At 45.0% G+C, this 16329-nt stretch overlaps 1 protein-coding gene across 6 annotated transcripts in view; it reads right to left on the reverse strand.

Annotated features, from left to right (window-relative positions):
- The window catches only part of Pde1c (Phosphodiesterase 1c), a 658667-nt gene that overhangs the window by 23192 nt on the left and 619146 nt on the right, over positions 1-16329 (reverse strand). For all 6 annotated transcript variants that reach the window (XM_075677462.1, XM_075677482.1, XM_075677476.1 and 3 more), the window contains 2 exons: positions 12285-12385; positions 3842-3967 (listed from right to left, as the gene is read on the reverse strand). In XM_075677462.1, coding sequence (XP_075533577.1) covers positions 3842-3967; positions 12285-12385 — 227 coding nt within the window. The remainder of the gene's footprint in view (positions 1-3841; positions 3968-12284; positions 12386-16329) is intronic.

The raw sequence follows: 16329 nt of genomic DNA on the forward strand, positions 1-16329 counted from the left end.
CACTGAAATTGGCAATATTTAGTTTGAAGCTGTGAAGGAAGTGAACACCCGAGGATGAATTAAGCCACCTAAAGGTGCACAAGAGAATCGCGCGCCGGAGAAAGTACGAAGGAGCGTGCTGAGCGCGCGGCAAAGCAACGCTGGCAACGCCGCCTAGAGAAAAAAATAGGTGGCGTTGAGCAAAGTGGGAAAGGAGAAAAGATGCGAAGCATCTTGGAGGAAGAGGGTAGGTGGAGGCGCGCTGGGTCGACCTGGTCGACCTCCTCTGGCAGTTGCTACGGGTGCTGTGCGCGGAATGGGCATACCAGGTTCGTCGCGTGATAACATCGTCCCCGCGCGCCGTTTGCTATATGTGCGACTGAAAGCGTGCGACAATGAGCCGACGATGGCGGCTCAATCTCGCGCGCGCAAGGGAGGAAAGCGGGGAGAAAGCGCACCGTCTTCCCAACGAGGGGGGGTTCTGCTCTGGCAGCTGCTGCGTATGGCGCGACCGCATGAGCCCTATCTTGAAAGCGATCGGCGATGCGGACAGTCTAGGCGTGTAGGCGCACCGAGGGCCGATAGCTTCGTGTACGCTGTAGCACCCACACGCTTACGTGTCACCCACGTTCGCGAAGTGAAACGTCACTGTAACTTTCTTACTTGTTCCAGTCCCCCCTGGCCACAACAACAGCCGGGAGAGCACGGTCTGGATAACACAACGGAACACGGAGACTAACGCAATCCTGCACAAACGGCGCCTTTGCCACGATACGAGACCTACGGGGCAGCACACACGTGAACACACACCACCATAAAACAGCCATTGTGTCCCGACAACATGGCCGCTACAGCGAAAAATACCACGAATTCTTCCACACTTTTCTCCTATCACACGGAGGGGGGTAGGGCCTCTCCTCAGTTTTTTTATAGTGTACAGCGGGGGCATAGCACACTATAATTTTTTTCCTTCCTCCATGTTCAGCAGCCACATTGTGATGAAAATGGCGATGACGATAAACTGCTGCTAACGCCGCGAACTCGGTTTTGTATTGACCCTTTTCGCGGCGATCCCATGGGCGCTGCCATGTTTGATCACGTGGTGACGCCGTCCATTGCTTGCGTTAACTGCCTCCGTTGCCTCAGTGTTTGCAATGGGTGTGAATGCAGACGGCGCGGCTTAGAAAACCTCTGTTTCGAGAGGTATCGTAAACGGTGACTGAGTGGACGACAGGAAGCTTTGGCCACAGCTTCAGAGAACATGCAAAAGCGCTTTCGCAGCTGATTAAGCTATGTAGGAACAGCGCGAGCAGCGTATATTGTTCTTGTTCGAATAGCAGGGCTAAATATGTATTCCAAGCTATGCAAACTTGCAAAATTCAAAATTGCATAGCTACGCAAAATTGAATCAGGATTAGTTTATTTTGCTCTTCGTTCTTTATTTGGCAAATACTTTGAAGCAGCGGCTTGTCACATTCTTGACTCAGTAAATTTCTGATTATTTTCGGCCTAATCGCTCGCGGGTGTGCTCAGTTGCGGTAGATTTATTCTTGCTGCGCGTGCAAGGCTTGAAACGTAGCTTATTTGTACATTGCAATACTTTGTAGCAAAAATGCATTAGCGCTAGTAACTCGCTTACTCTTGTGGACTGTCGCGAAACATCAAGCTTCGGCCATTCATGCGCTATCGGCGTAGTCCGTCATTTATTAGACGTATATGGTGCGCATATATTCAAGTGTGCGCCCATTCACTTATTGACACGTTGTCGATAGAGTAGACGGAAGTTTCCGTGCTAGTTGGGGTAGATGTGTGCAGATACTGTGCGTGAAACTTACTATGACACGAAGCGGCGCTACTCCCTTTGTCATTGTTTAACGATCGGTACTCACTCTTGCCGACGTTCCAGGGCTGAAACACTTTCTTTGAAGGTTAGCGATACAACGCTGGCGGATGAGCAAATTTCTGCATCATCGAGGAAAGCCGTACAACACGTACGGACAGTTACAGCAATGGTCCGCGAACATGGCCACACAGATTCATTCCTTTCCTTAATATGCCAGTCAATATTTTTGCAGCCAACTACTACTGCACACGTCTTCAATCCACATGATTCAATCAAGCAAGCTTGGAGTACAGTGCGTTAGCGAAAACTCAGTTGAATTTCCGATAGCTGAGGAATGTAAGGGTCCACCTAGTGGACATGTCCATTTCGTCTGCTGTTGAAGTTCTGATTGGCTGGGCTGGGCTGTGCGTCCGCAGCAGCGAGGCGCCAATGCCAATCAACACTTCAGCACCAGACGAAATGGACATGTCCACTCGGTGGACTCTTGCAGAATACCTCCCCAGATCGCGCAGAAGCAAGGTGGAAGCGGTAATGGTTTCGTATTCGTGCACTGTCGCTGAGGCTATGTGCGGAGCGCTGCCGAAAGCGCCATCTCGTTTCTCTAGAATATACTGCTCCGCAAAAAGGGTCAATACGATTGCGCGCAGGCAACTTAGAATCAGATAAATGCGGTAATCATTCATTGTGAGCTACCATTTTGTGTTTTCGATGCATTCACCGATTCTTAGACGCCACCAAGACAGATGGGTTGCTATTGGGGTAAGGCGCACGCGTGCTGACCAGTCAAGTTCGAATTACCAAGCAGATGTCAAATTCAGAATAGAAATAACGAACGTTCTGGCCCAAATATATACATGGGTGCCGGTCAGGAATACGGTAAAGATCGAATTTGTCGAAAAATTTAGGTAACTTGAGGCGGATTAACGGAAGTCTACTGTATGCACTGTGTCATTGTAAATCTGAAAAAGAAATACACATCAAATTGCCTAAGTTGGACATAAAATAGAAACACCAGCAGTCAAACAGTGCATAAAGTTTGTGTAAAATTAATTAGACAAATGAATGCTTCATACAAGGTCCCACTTGCAGTGCTTTTTCTGGCTTGAGATACGTTTGAGCACAATTATAGCACCAAAATGTTTATTCAGGCAATTTCCAGGAATACCTTTCACATGCAGTTTTTGTTTTTTAGACTAGTAAAATATTCATTACACAAGCCATTCATGACTTGTGGCTCTTGCAGGTTATTACAGGCCTTCTATAATGAGCAGCTTCAATGTATGGCTGCTTTGTTGACACAACATGTGCAACCTTTAGTATTCGTATTTAGAAAGCTGTGCTTAACATTTGAAAGCATGTATTGGCAGCCGTGGAATGTCTATTATGTCCTGAAAGAAATGCATGTTGTACCGCAATTTTTTTAGGTATTCACCGACGATTACGATACCCCTAATGCGAAATTTGAGCACAGTCCTATACGTGTATTCATTTCGCGATATATTGCGCTGTGCGGACAATCTGTCTCATGCGGCACTTGAAAATGGAGCGGAATGTGGCGCGACTGCCTCGCTAATCGGGAGATCGCGAGAGACAGTGCGTGGGTGACGCGCGGGCGCGATTCACAGCAGCCGCCGCAGACAAACCTCCGCTCATGCAGCGCTTTGTTTTCATATGTCTGACGCACGCTACTCTGGCGCCATCTCGTAGCAATTGTTGCCGCAGAGCCCGTATTGCGGCGCACTACGCTTTTCTTCTCACGCTTTCGCCATACCCTCCTCCTCCGCTTTCCTCCTCGCGGTTTCTTCGCTATCGCCGTCTTTCATCACCCGCTACACTCGACGTTCGCTCTTTCATACTGCGCTGTGTTTGTTCGCTCGGTTACGAGGGACGCCGAGGCATGCCGACGCTCAACGGAGGAACGGGTGCCTAAGAGCTGCGCTCTAAAAGCTGGAACCATGATAATAAGTAAAGCCTATGTGTTAGGTTTCGGTTTAATTAAAAAAAAAGCTAACAACTTACTTGTACTCTTCTTTGCTTAGGCTGGATAATATGTTCTGATCATCATCTGTTAACAGGCGAAAAGCAGCACTGATGTGATGGTTTTCGAGAACCGATCGGTCATTGTAGATGAGCGCAGTTTCTGACCTGCAAGGAAAAGAAACAGCACAGTGAAACACTGGTTCTTGCAAAGGTCAAGCTGATTGGATTGCCGGTGTCAATAAGTGGTTGTTATAAGGAGTAAATTTATCTATGAATGAAGTTAAAGCTTGTTCAACTAACTTTAGCATGTTTTTCTTTTGCTTCTGCGAATGACAACTGACGTAACTGCAAAACTTATTGCATGCACTTTTGATACTAGCATTATTTTAAAACACAAGACAACTGATGAGCTAGTGGATGCTGCAAATGAATAGTTAGCAAACGCATCGTTAGAATTGAATTAGTGGACAAAGAATAGCCTCTAGAACACCGTTGTAAAACAAAAGCGGCCTTGTTTTAAATCCAGAACAAACGTGCCTGAACAGACAAACCTATTTAACCGAGTTGACGGATCCAGAGCGAGAAGGGGGCGCCCTGGATTTCCGCAGTGAGCCCCTCCCCAGTCCCCCGTTTTCTATAATACTAATGTAGCTCCATCAAGTTGTTGATTGAGACAGCTTTTATTACGTGCCCTCAGTGCCTTGTACATTGTACATGACGTAAACAGATCAATAATTCCAACAATAATAACGTTATTAACTTTCTGTTTATTATGTAGCATTTTCTCGTTATATTTATAAAATATTGCTTTCGTCTAAAAATAAATTTGCCAGTTTTATGTCTTTTAGTAACAGTGCTTGTGTGGAATCTTGATCTTTAGCTACAAGTCAAGAATTCAGGATAGGCTCCTCTCTAAAAAAATCGCGACTGATCAGCACCTCGCATGCTTCAAGAAATAGTGAAGCGATAATGAGAGGGATTCCGCTTCACTCCTGTACCTTCTCTCTACAACCTCAACTGCCCTTTGTGTGTGCGTGCACCACACCACGGAGGTATAGCACCAGGAAAGACCCGATTGATCCCTTCACATGCATGTATGTCCCAACTGATGCAAAAAAAAAAAAAAAAACCCTTCCCCACCAGGCTGTGAGTTTCGCACCGTCTGAAGACGTGGACAGAGGTGGTTTACGGTGATGTTTGTGGCGGACGGACGTGTTTTTCAAGGGCTCCATGGCGGCGACGTAAACATAAGATTTTTGAGCACGCTTTGAGCTTGCTTCTGTTTTAGATTTGCGGATTTTTTTAGCCTTTAAATAGTAATTGGCTAGTTTTCTTTTCTTGTGTGTGTGCGCGCGGGTGTGTTTCGTGTATATCTGTTTTTGCAGGATAGTCAGAGCGTCCGTTCGTCACGTGTTTCAACACGTACAACTGTGTGGGACGTTAAGTCTTTATAGCCTTTAAATAGTAGTTTCGAAGTGCCAAGACTATTAGCTATTAATGGTTTTAGTGTGTGTGCATAGATATTGGGAATATTGCTTTGGTAGGACAGTGAGAGCGTGGCCGCGTGTTTGAACACGTGCGAATACGTGTCATACCTTAAGTTTGTGCGCCATTTATTGCTTCTAAAACATTGGTGATAATTACTTTGCGGCATTTTAAGGATTTCGATTCTGTGCGTTTCAGCCTTTGCTAGAAGGCACGTGCTCTGAAAGCTTCGGCGTTTTCATTAGAAAAAGCTAAGTCCAACATACGGCAAGAAAGACGGCAAAGCGTGCAGTGTGCAGGGAGTCCCTCATGGTAGACGAGGGGAAGGATGAGAATGGAGAGAAAATCGAGTCAATCGGCAGGCAATGTGATGTCGATGCTAGACTAAAGAAAATGGAGGATTTCCGGGATGAGCTTGTGAAACAGGTCGAAGAGCTCAAAACTGAGCTAAATATGGAGCGTAATGCACGTAATGCGGTAGAAAAAAGACTTCAAGCAGCCGTGGAAAAGCAAAATAGGGCCGACATCATGAGAGAGAACGGAACGCAGTCTCCCGACGTGGCAGCAAAGGGAGTGTCAACAAAGTACGTGCAATGCGCGCAACGTGGGGAGGGGGCAGCTGGAAAGAGCTGCACGCACTTTAATGCGGCCACAAAGGAAAAGCAGGAACGCAGGGGTCAACGTCCCTTGTCAAGTCCGAATCACGCGGAAAAGGATGGCGAAGGAAAGCAGGGCAAAGGAAAGCAGGCAAAGCAGGGCAAAGGAAAGCAGGCAAAGGAAAGCCTTGTTAGTAGGAGAGAGTGAAATGGCGATTATTGCCAGCGACTCAAACCTAGCTCAGAAGCAGTTGTGAAGAGGGTGAAAGGCGATAAAAGAGTGGTGGTAGGGACGTTTCGAGGGCGGGCATTGAGCGCTGTCATGGAGCGAGCAAAAGCAAAGCTCGCGGAAGATACCCATGGACACAACCTTGTCGTAGTAGCAGGTGGGCTAAATGACGCGCTAAACAGAAAAGGCAATAGTCTCCATGCCTCCATGCAATAGCCTACATAAACATGCAGGGCGGCAGAAGAAAGGAAAAGTGGATATAGGCTGAGGAGCAGTTAAATAGAGAAAAAATAGGGGTGTATGCGGTTAGAGAAACGCACTTTAGAGACTCGGAAGAGCCGCCAGTGATTGAGAACTATGTTTGGGAAGGATGCACCAGAACTAAATCAGAAATAAAGGGAGGGGGAGTCGGAATGCTCATCCATCAGGGAGCCAAATGGAAAAGAGTAAATTCGAAATGTCAAGAGCATCTTTGGTTATCATGTACAATTTGAGTGGAAAGAAAACTTGGCTGGGCGTGACACATTAGTGGACCGGAAATAATTGCAGAAAGAAGAATCAAGAGTTAGTGGAATGACTAAGTGCTGATACTAAGGGCTTTGGGAATGATGCCAAAATTATCCTATTCGGTGACACGAATACCCACATACAGGATATATATGGCTATACCGACAACAACGGGAAGTCGATGCAAGATCTCTGTGAGCAACATAACCTCTTTATCGTGAATACGGGACCTAAGTGTGACGGACAGACAACGTGGGAAGTGAGAAACCGGCAATTGACCATTGATTACTCTCTGATGGCAGAAGGGATTCATGATAAGTTGATAGAAATGGTCATTGACGAGGATGGTTATAGCAGCATAGGGAGTGACCATAAACGCATCATATTGAAAATGGGATATGTAGTTAGGAAAGAGAGCAAGGTGCGCAAAATGGCCAGTCCAAATGTGAAAGCTGAACAAGTAGCAAATAGAGTCACAAGAGTGGAGGAAGAACTTGGCAAATGGCCAAGCAAAGAGCGGGAATATAAGTGGAATATAAAAGTGGGAGTGAGCTTCTAAGTGCAATACTGACAGAAATATGGAAAGAGAAGCAACATGCTCGTTGTAAAGGAAAAAAAAAGAAACCGAAAAGCTGGTGGAACAGGGAGATGCGAGAAGCAATTGCCGAATGACTGAGAGCATCCCGAGAGCAGGCAAAAAAAGCTCAGTTGCCGCAGGATGAAGTAGCCAGAAAATGGGAAATATACCGGGAGAAAAAAATCTACGGTTCAACTACTGGTTCAAGCAAACATAAAAGGTGAGAGTGAACGTTGATTGTCAGAAATACATGGGAAAAAGAAGGCCGCACCTAGAATATTTTGGAACCACAAAAACTTATTAGGCAGGAAGTCTGGAACAATACAACAACACATCCTAGACGAAGATGGAAACAAATTGGAAGAAGACGCGGAATTAAATTACATCCGAAAAATAAAAGCCGACTCTTTCCAAGGCATGGTTGAATTTGAGAAAAAAAAAGAGCATGAAAGAGAACCAGATGGAAAAGAAGCTGGTGCTGATAAATTTCTTCTGGAAGAAAGCCGAGGAGAAAATTCCTAAGCGCACAGCCACAGGATTAGACGAGGTTCCCGTTAGCCTGATTAATGAACTAGGACCAAAAAGTAAGGAAGCTGTGTTGAAAGCAATAGAAAAAACTTTAAAAGATGAATACCAGATAGTTGGCTACAAAGTAGAATTAATTTAATTCATAAAGGTAAGGGGGAGAAAGATAGAATTCACTCGTATAGACCGTTGACCATTACATCGGTAATATACAGGCTAGCAATGCAGACAATGAAATTAAAGCTGCAAGAATGGGCAGAGAACAATGGAATTTCGGGAGAACTTCAGAATGGTTTCAAAATAGCTAGGCGTTTGGATGATAACTTATTTGTTCTTACCATAGTACCATAATATCAAAAAGTAGAAAGCAGACCGTTATATGTGGCCTTTTTAGACATTACAGGAGCGTATGACAACGTAGGCCGCAACATTTTGTGGGATGTTCTGGAAGGGGAAGGCTTAGGCGACGAGTGTCTACCGCTTTTGAGAGAGATTTACCTAGGAAATGCCGTTTGCATTGACTGGGAAGGGATGAGGAGCGAGGATATGGTTTATATCAACAAGGGACTGAGGCAGGGGTGCCGTTTGTCCACATTGCTGTTTACGATGTACATGGTGAGGATGGAAAGGGCGCTAGAGGGAAGTAATATGGGATTTCATTTCTCATACAAACAGGAAGATACAGTAGTAGAGCAGCAGCTTCCAGGTTTGTTTTATGCGGACGACATTGTGTTGCTAGCTAACTAGCAAAGTGATGTGCGATGTCTGGCTGATATCTGTGGACAGGAAGGCGAGAATCTAGGTCTTAAATTTAGCGTTAAAAAATCAGGTGTTATGGTATTCAATGAAGACAGTGGAAAGTGTCAATACAGGGCCAGGAAATATTTCGCATAAAAGAATATAAATACCTTTGTATATGGATAAACGAAGGCAACAGATATGTGGAAACACAGGAAAAAAACAATAACAGTAAAGGGGGAAGGGAAATGCGGGCATAATGAAACACAGATCGGTATGAGGATAAAATAGGTATGATGTGCTCCGGGGTATGTGGAAAGGTGTAATGGTTCCAGGGCTTACTTTTGGAAATGCGGTTGTTTGCTTGAAATCAGGGGTACAATCAGGACTCGATGGCAACCAAAGGTCAGTGGGACGCCTCGCATTGGGCGCTCACGGGAAGATTACAAATGAAGCTGTGCAGGGTGATATGGGCTGGACAAGTTTTGAAGTGAGGGAAGCTCACAGTAAAATTGATTATGAAGAACGACTGAGGAATATGGAAGAAGGTAAATGGGCTAGGAGAGTGTTCACGTATTTGTACAGGAAGAACATTGATTCACAGTGGAGGAAAAGGACTAGGAAGCTTACGGGCGTGCGACCGGTGAGCAACATGGCAACAACGAACGTCAAGCGGAAAGTCAGAGAGGCTGAGGTAATCTCATGGATGGCGGCAGTGGAAAAGAAATCTGCTATGAGCAACTACTTAAGAGGAAAAAAACTAAATAAGGAAAAGAAAATTTATGATAACTCAAGGGAAGCTCATTAGTGTTCGAAGCGAGATCAGGATGTCTTCGAACACGCACTTATAAAACGAGAGATAAGAAGGAAGAATCATGTGCATGCTGCGGTAAAGCTAGAGAAACAATGGAGCACGTTTTATTAGAATGTGAAGATATCTGCTCAGCAGTCGAGTTAGGCACCTCTGGCCTCCTTGAAGCCGTTGGGGCGAGCGAGAGCAGGGGGAAAGCAAAGATGTCCGCAATCAAGATTAGTAAGAGGCGATAGGAAGATTGGTGGAAGAAAAGTAGGGAAACGACAAATAACGGAGGCATACATAACAAAGTTCCCAATAAGGGTTCAGAAAGTTTGGTTATGGGAATTCTTTGTGTATTTTCCTTTTCTCTTTTTGTTTTTTAACATAGGTAGGGCACTAGGAAATATAATAACAAGAGCTTGGTGGCGCAGCCCACCATCCCATTACAAAGGAGACGCTCATAGCATCCTTCCAGAGGGAGCTGGAAACAAGACGATTTGTTGGTGCATGTATACATGTTGTGGGGCATTGCCGCTGCATTCTCGAGTTGTCACTGACGATAGCTTCAAGGTGCACTACATGTGACCAGGGAAGGGGGCAAGTAATGTGAATAAATCGATACCGCAGCTCGATAGTGACGGTAACATATTAACAACGTTACAGCCACTGCAATGAAATTCCTTTTCTTTCTTGAAAGACACCTCCGACTAGCACCACTTTATACATAAATTCTGGCTTACAAAACTTTTGTCAGGTCAGACTTCGAGTATGCAAATGTTGTTTGATTCTCATACACTAAGCAACTAATTAAAAAAAAACTAAATGGCGTACAAAGGAAAGTACTACTATATATATACAAAAAGTCAAGGGCCTTTAGGTACCCTGCGTGGATGAATGCGAAAGCAATTGGGACGTCTTCCCGATGACGACTCGTTTTACGAGACGTAATGGTATTAATGCAGAAGCATTATATGGCTCATGGAGCGGAAAATCCGTGGCCGGAGATCGCACAAAAAGTCACGTGGTCACAGAGACGCGCTCGTGCCACTGCTCGCGTGTTCGTCGTCGTCTCCTTCCACAGGTGGCTCCGATGCCGCTCATCATGCCAGCGTTCCTACACTGCCCCTCCCTCTGCGAAGGCACTGACGGCACTGATACACTGCCAGTTGGTGCGGTGATTTCGGTGAATTCTGCCGTGCGCTCCGATGGAGGAACCTTCGAATTCGACTTCTCAGTGAGTAGCTGAACCCGCCTCCTTTGGACGTTCACACAAGTACGCGAACAAGGCCGAGGCACACGATGCGATAAATGATACAAGGCAACGTAAAAACAGTACCATTACGTTTCGCAAAAAGTGTCGTCATCGGGAAGACGTCGCAATGCTTTCGCATTCATCCACGTAGGAATACCCAAGTCCCCTTGACTTTTTGTTCTCACGTCGCCTTGTACCTTTTATCGCATAACGTGCCTCGGCCTCGTTTGCGTACTTGTGTGGACGTCCAAGGGAACCGGGCGCAGCTATCGACTGAGCAGTCGAAGGCGAAGGTTCGTCCATCCGAGCGCACGACAGAACTCACCGAAGTCACCGCACCGACTGGCAGCGCCGCTACGCGCGGCGCTATATACGTATAGACTGGCCACCGGCGCGGTCTGTCTCTGCGACCACGTGACTTTTTGTACCATCGCCGTCGAAACTTCCTCCATCGGAGCGCACGACAGAGCTCTACAATGTCTCCGCACCGACTGGCAGTGGGCCAGTGCCGTCAGCACCTTCGCTGATGGAGGGGCAGTATGGGAACGCTGGCATGATGAGCGGCATCGGAGGCAGCTGTGGAATAAGACGACGACGAACGCGCGAGCAGTGGCAAGAGCGCGTCTCTGTCACCACGTGACTTTTTGTACCATTTCCGGCCACGCCGCCGGATTTCTCGCTTCATGAACCATGTAATGCTGTCGCATTAATAAATAACAGACTCGCCCACCGAACTACTTAACAAAGGCGGAATCTTAACGGTTCAACACCGAGCAGTTATAGCCCGTTTTAAGCTTATGTACCAGCTTATATATCACCAACCAGTTTAACACTGATGCCTCTAGATATACATCTCCATAAGTGATGAAACACGACGAACGCGACTTCAACACGCACTAACACTCAACGAATATTCCTTTCGTACCGACTGCTTTAAGAATTAATTATTTCCTTTAACGATAAGAGAGCGGAATAATCTGAACGAGTACATTAGTAGCAGTTGCTCATTAGACACCTTCGCTAGTTCTGTGGAAAAAAGGACCTGCTCCCCTTACAGCTTTGACTTGTTTGCTTTGTCACTGACCTTCGTATGCTAGCACTTTTCATTTATTTATTTTAGCTTGCTTCTCTGTTATCAACATTTCAAGTCGTACTTCTTGTAAACACCCTCATCCTATGTAATATTGCATACTTCATTAGCTACCTAGTATTACAGTTTCCCCCCTTTCTTCTCGATGTTATAGTATTTAATATGTATACCCTTTAGTCTATAAGTGGTGGTGGTGGTGGTGGTGGTGGTGGGTTGTAGCAACAGGCAGGTTTAGCCTGGCGATCAAGGCCTGCAATTGCTCCGCCCGAGCGTCTCTTACAACATCACTACGGTGTTTCACCACATGTCCATCAAACCAGTCTGTCTTAAGAATGCGATAAGGAGACTAAGTTTCTTTGCGGGCTATTTCTACTGACACTGAGGGTTTTTATAATGCATTATGTGCATGACTGCATTCTGTTTATCATGTTCATCGCGTATTTTTTATCACGTGTTTACTGGTTTTTGCTTGAATCGGTTTGTTTTATTTTTTTCAGGTTCGTCTAGGTTACCTTAAATTATACCCATATCTTGAATCTGCGACGGTGTAATTAGTTCTGTTCTTTTAGCCAAACAAAACGTATTTATATTTGCTTTCTGTTCGCAACTTCTGCCATTATACTTACCCTCCTGTTATAATCTCATGAGGGATTCACAGTATGTAAAAAAAAAAAAAAATACCCTCACCGAGACATCACATGGAAGTTGTTGGTTGTTCCAGTATGTTCATAATCATGGATAATTGCTGCAAACAAGGTGGCAAATGCTTCCAGTTCTGTCAACCAGCCCTGGAATGCAAACATGATCCATTAGCGTGGCTGCACAAACGGTCTGCTTATGCACAGGCAGTTGGCATTATCAACTAAATTACAGGAGTTTCAACTTTTGCCGCTGAAAAGAAATGTGTAAGCCTGCATTGAAACTGGTCTTCCAGCTTCGATACACTTGCACGTGATAAGGGGTGCAGTTCATGAAAGTTACACAAAATATAAGAAGCATGGGTAGCAGATATAGAGGAGTAAGTTCGATTGTCTAATCTAGTAGTTCCGCGAAATGAAAGTACAAAAATAAAGCTAGATGCGCGAATGTTTCGGATGCATACTTGCGGAAAAAACAGAAAAGAAGGAAAACATTAGGTGTTGACAAAACGTACGCTTTTTTTTTTGCTGTTAAAGGTGCTATGTAAAAAAAAAAAAAAAAAGAAAACACTTCATGCGCTCGTGAATTGGCGCTGTTATACTCACAAACTGCCTCAGCGGTGTCCTAACTGCATTCGTGCGGCGACGGAAAAATAAATGCTCTCAGCGTGGCAAAGCAACGCAAAACTTTAACTCATCCAATTAGGCCACTGACGGGCGTATTAGCAGGGATCCCTTCGGCCCGCATTCACAAAAAAGTTGTTACGCTAGAACTGTACGTAAGGGAGGACGCCAGCCAATCGCGATGTCTAGCATATTAGCGAAGGCAGTAAGCCAATAGAAAACAGCGCTTACGAACAAAAAGCTTTGCGAATTCGGCACCTCGTTCGCAAGGGACGTGTTCGTAAGACTATAACATTGGCTCAACCTGGGCAGTGTGTGAAGAAGGCGAGGCGCCAGCCCACATTCGCGAAACTGCCAAGGAATTATCTGCACACACACGTCGTGGTGCGACGAATGGTAGTGGGTAACCGATAGTACGAGCAGCGAAGATAAACGAAACACGCGACGTTTCCAGGAAGTCACATGTCTACTTCCAGGAAAATGGGCTGCACGAAGAGTTAGTCAATATAAGGAGCTAGGAAACACGAAACTACTTGGGGCTGTCAGTAAAAGATGTTATATGTCCACTGGCAATACCATAAGATAGTGAAGATAGCTACAATTCAGAATTTCGACATCGAATGAGGAGCGTGTGGCATCTGTGTCATGAACAGTGCCACCGGATGCTCAGCTAGACTGATTAGATGCGCAACGGTCTTGCATTTTATATGCTGCGTAAAATGCTGTTTCCATTTTGGTGAGGACATCATTATAGTGTTATCTCGCCGCCTCCATGCTTTCAGCTTCTGCGCGCAAGCTTCCTGACAGCGGCATCATTTAATTATTTTTTAATAACGAGGAGGAAGAATCTCGCTTAAAATGTTCTTCTTGAGGCAGCACAAGAGGTAAGCGACAAAAGCTGACTGCCTGTGGATGTGTTCGGTAACTTCACCGCAGAAAAGGCTTATTTGCGGCGGTGCACCCTTTACAGGTGAAAAGGGCATCTACGGACTGCATGACTATTTCTCAGCGCGTATTGACAAAAACGTGCTTATGCTAGGATTGTTCGTAAAAGCAGATGCCAGCCAGTGATGATGACGTAACTATTAGCGAAGGCGGTAGATCAATGGAAAATGGCACGAGCGAACGAAAAGCTTCGTTAATTCGGCCCCTGATCTCAGCGCTTTCGTACCACGCCTTCTGCCATGTTACGTTGTCTGGTCACCCAATTGCAACATTTGTAAATAAGAATCTGTACATTACAGTGAATTGTAAAAAAGCATTCCCGCGGATATACGCCCCCCCCCCCCCGCCCTTGTTTTGCTTTTGTATTTGTCTTTGCAGTCAAGGTTGTTTTTAGGGTATGGGCGAAACTAAGACACAAATAATGCTAAAAAGTCCGAAAAACTCGGCAATTTCGTTGCGCATCAAATAAAAGTTCGATAAACTCGAATTTTTGTGTGAAAGGACACCCTCCTATTTTGCTCCTATGAGCTCTGAGAACGCAGAACCCTAGTTGTAAGCCCTCTACAGCGTCGCAGAACAAGACAATGGCAACCGCAAACTGCAGAGTGCCGAGATATGCTCCGTTGAAACTTACACCTTATTCTTCCCAATGTAACATCTTGAATAGTTGAAGGCATGAAGTGAATAACAGTGGAGAGTGAGCCTCACTTCTTTGTCAGTCTTTGTATTTTACGAACAATCAGATGAGTTAGTTAGTTAATTCGGGTTTAATGGCGCAAAAGCGACTAAGGCCATGCTGCGCCAGTCACAGGACAGTATAAGATCTAATGTTAAGGTAGTTATAGCTGTGTTACCTTAAAGTCGATGTAGATAATTGGTTTCACCTAAAAACTGGAACAGGTTGGTGAATGGCACTAGTGGATCATCGCCTAATATTAAAGCAGGGTGCAGAGGTATATGTAAGTGATACAAATTTTTGAAATGTTTCCGTCTCTGTGTTTCAGTGTGTGGGCATGATATAATGATGTGGGTTACTGTGAGTGTTTCGTGACATTTCTCGCATGTTGGTGGACTTTCGTTTCGAAGTAAAAAATTGTGTGTTAGATGCGTGTGTCCAATTCGAAGTCGACATAACATTACCTCATAGAATCGTTCTTGGTGAGTGCATGATTTCCACTCGCGAAGCAGGGGTTTAGTTATATGTAATTTGTTATTTACGCACGAGTTCCATTCTTGTTGCCATTTTGATGCTAGGGCCTTACGAACCGCTCTGATGCTGTCTTTGTATGGAAGTGTTATGTGTGTGATGCTTTTGTGCGCTGCCATGGATGCGCTTCTATCTGCAGCTTCATTCCCTACTATCCCAACATGGCTTGGGACCCAGCAGAATCGTATGGTTCCTTCGTATTTCTTGTTAAACACTATGTTTAAGATATCCCCAAGCAGGGGTTCAGACGCGGAGTTTAAGTTAAGGGCTCTTAGGGCACTTAACGAGTCGGTATAAATGACAGCATTCTTCGGCTTGTCGGAAGTAATTTTTTTAACTGCCATCCATATCGCATAAACTTCGGCGGTAAAGACTGAAGAAAAATTATTTATGCGAATGCTATTTTCCCAATGTTTTGTTACGATCCCGACACCTACGTATTCTTGTGTTTTAGAGCCGTCAGTGTAAAATTCTGTGTAATTTTTATATTTTTCTTGGATAGCTCGGAACTCCTGTATTATATGCTCTTGTGGAATGTCTTTTTTCTTTATATGTGTTAACGTCCAGTCACACAGCTGTGTAAAATTGCACCACGGGGGCAATCTTGGTGGCCTTTCGGCAACCTGCAGGGCCTCGGGAGGAACATCATAGGTCTGACAATATTGTTCGTGTCTTAAGATGAGTGGCCGAATTATGTTTGGTTTATTTGTGTAGTGTATTCGTGATTGGCACTGTGTTACGATGTTGTGGCATATATGTTGTGGTGATGACCGAATTCTTAGTACATAGCAAAGTGTAAGTTGTGCTCTGCGGTGCTGTAATGAAGGCTCATTAGCGTCAACGTATAAACTTTGTACAGGTGATGTCCTGTAGGCACCGCTCGCCAGTCGTAGGCCAAGATTGTGAACTGGATCAAGTCGCTTAATGTAGGACTGCCTAGCTGCACCATAAACTACACTGCCGTAGTCGAGGATGCTACGTACGAGGGATCGGTATATACGTAGTAGACATGTTCGGTCAGATCCCCAGTGCTTATGTGATAAAACCTTTAGGATATTTAGCGCTTTGTTTGCTTTAATTTTGGTTGCGTTAATGTGGGCCAGGAAGTTCAGTTTAGTGTCAAACGTTACGCCTAGAAATTTATAGTGTTCTTTGACCGGTAGCATTGTACCATGCAATGTGAGACCTGGAGTACACTGTAACCCTCGCTTCTGGGAAAAGAGAACTGTAACAGTTTTGTGTGTTGAGAACCGGAAACCATTTTTGTTGGCCCATTGTGTAAGATTATTTATTGTTATTTGTAGTTGTCGTTCACAGG

Source organism: Dermacentor variabilis, chromosome 1 (assembly GCF_050947875.1).
Source record: "Dermacentor variabilis isolate Ectoservices chromosome 1, ASM5094787v1, whole genome shotgun sequence".
NCBI lineage: Eukaryota > Metazoa > Arthropoda > Arachnida > Ixodida > Ixodidae > Dermacentor > Dermacentor variabilis.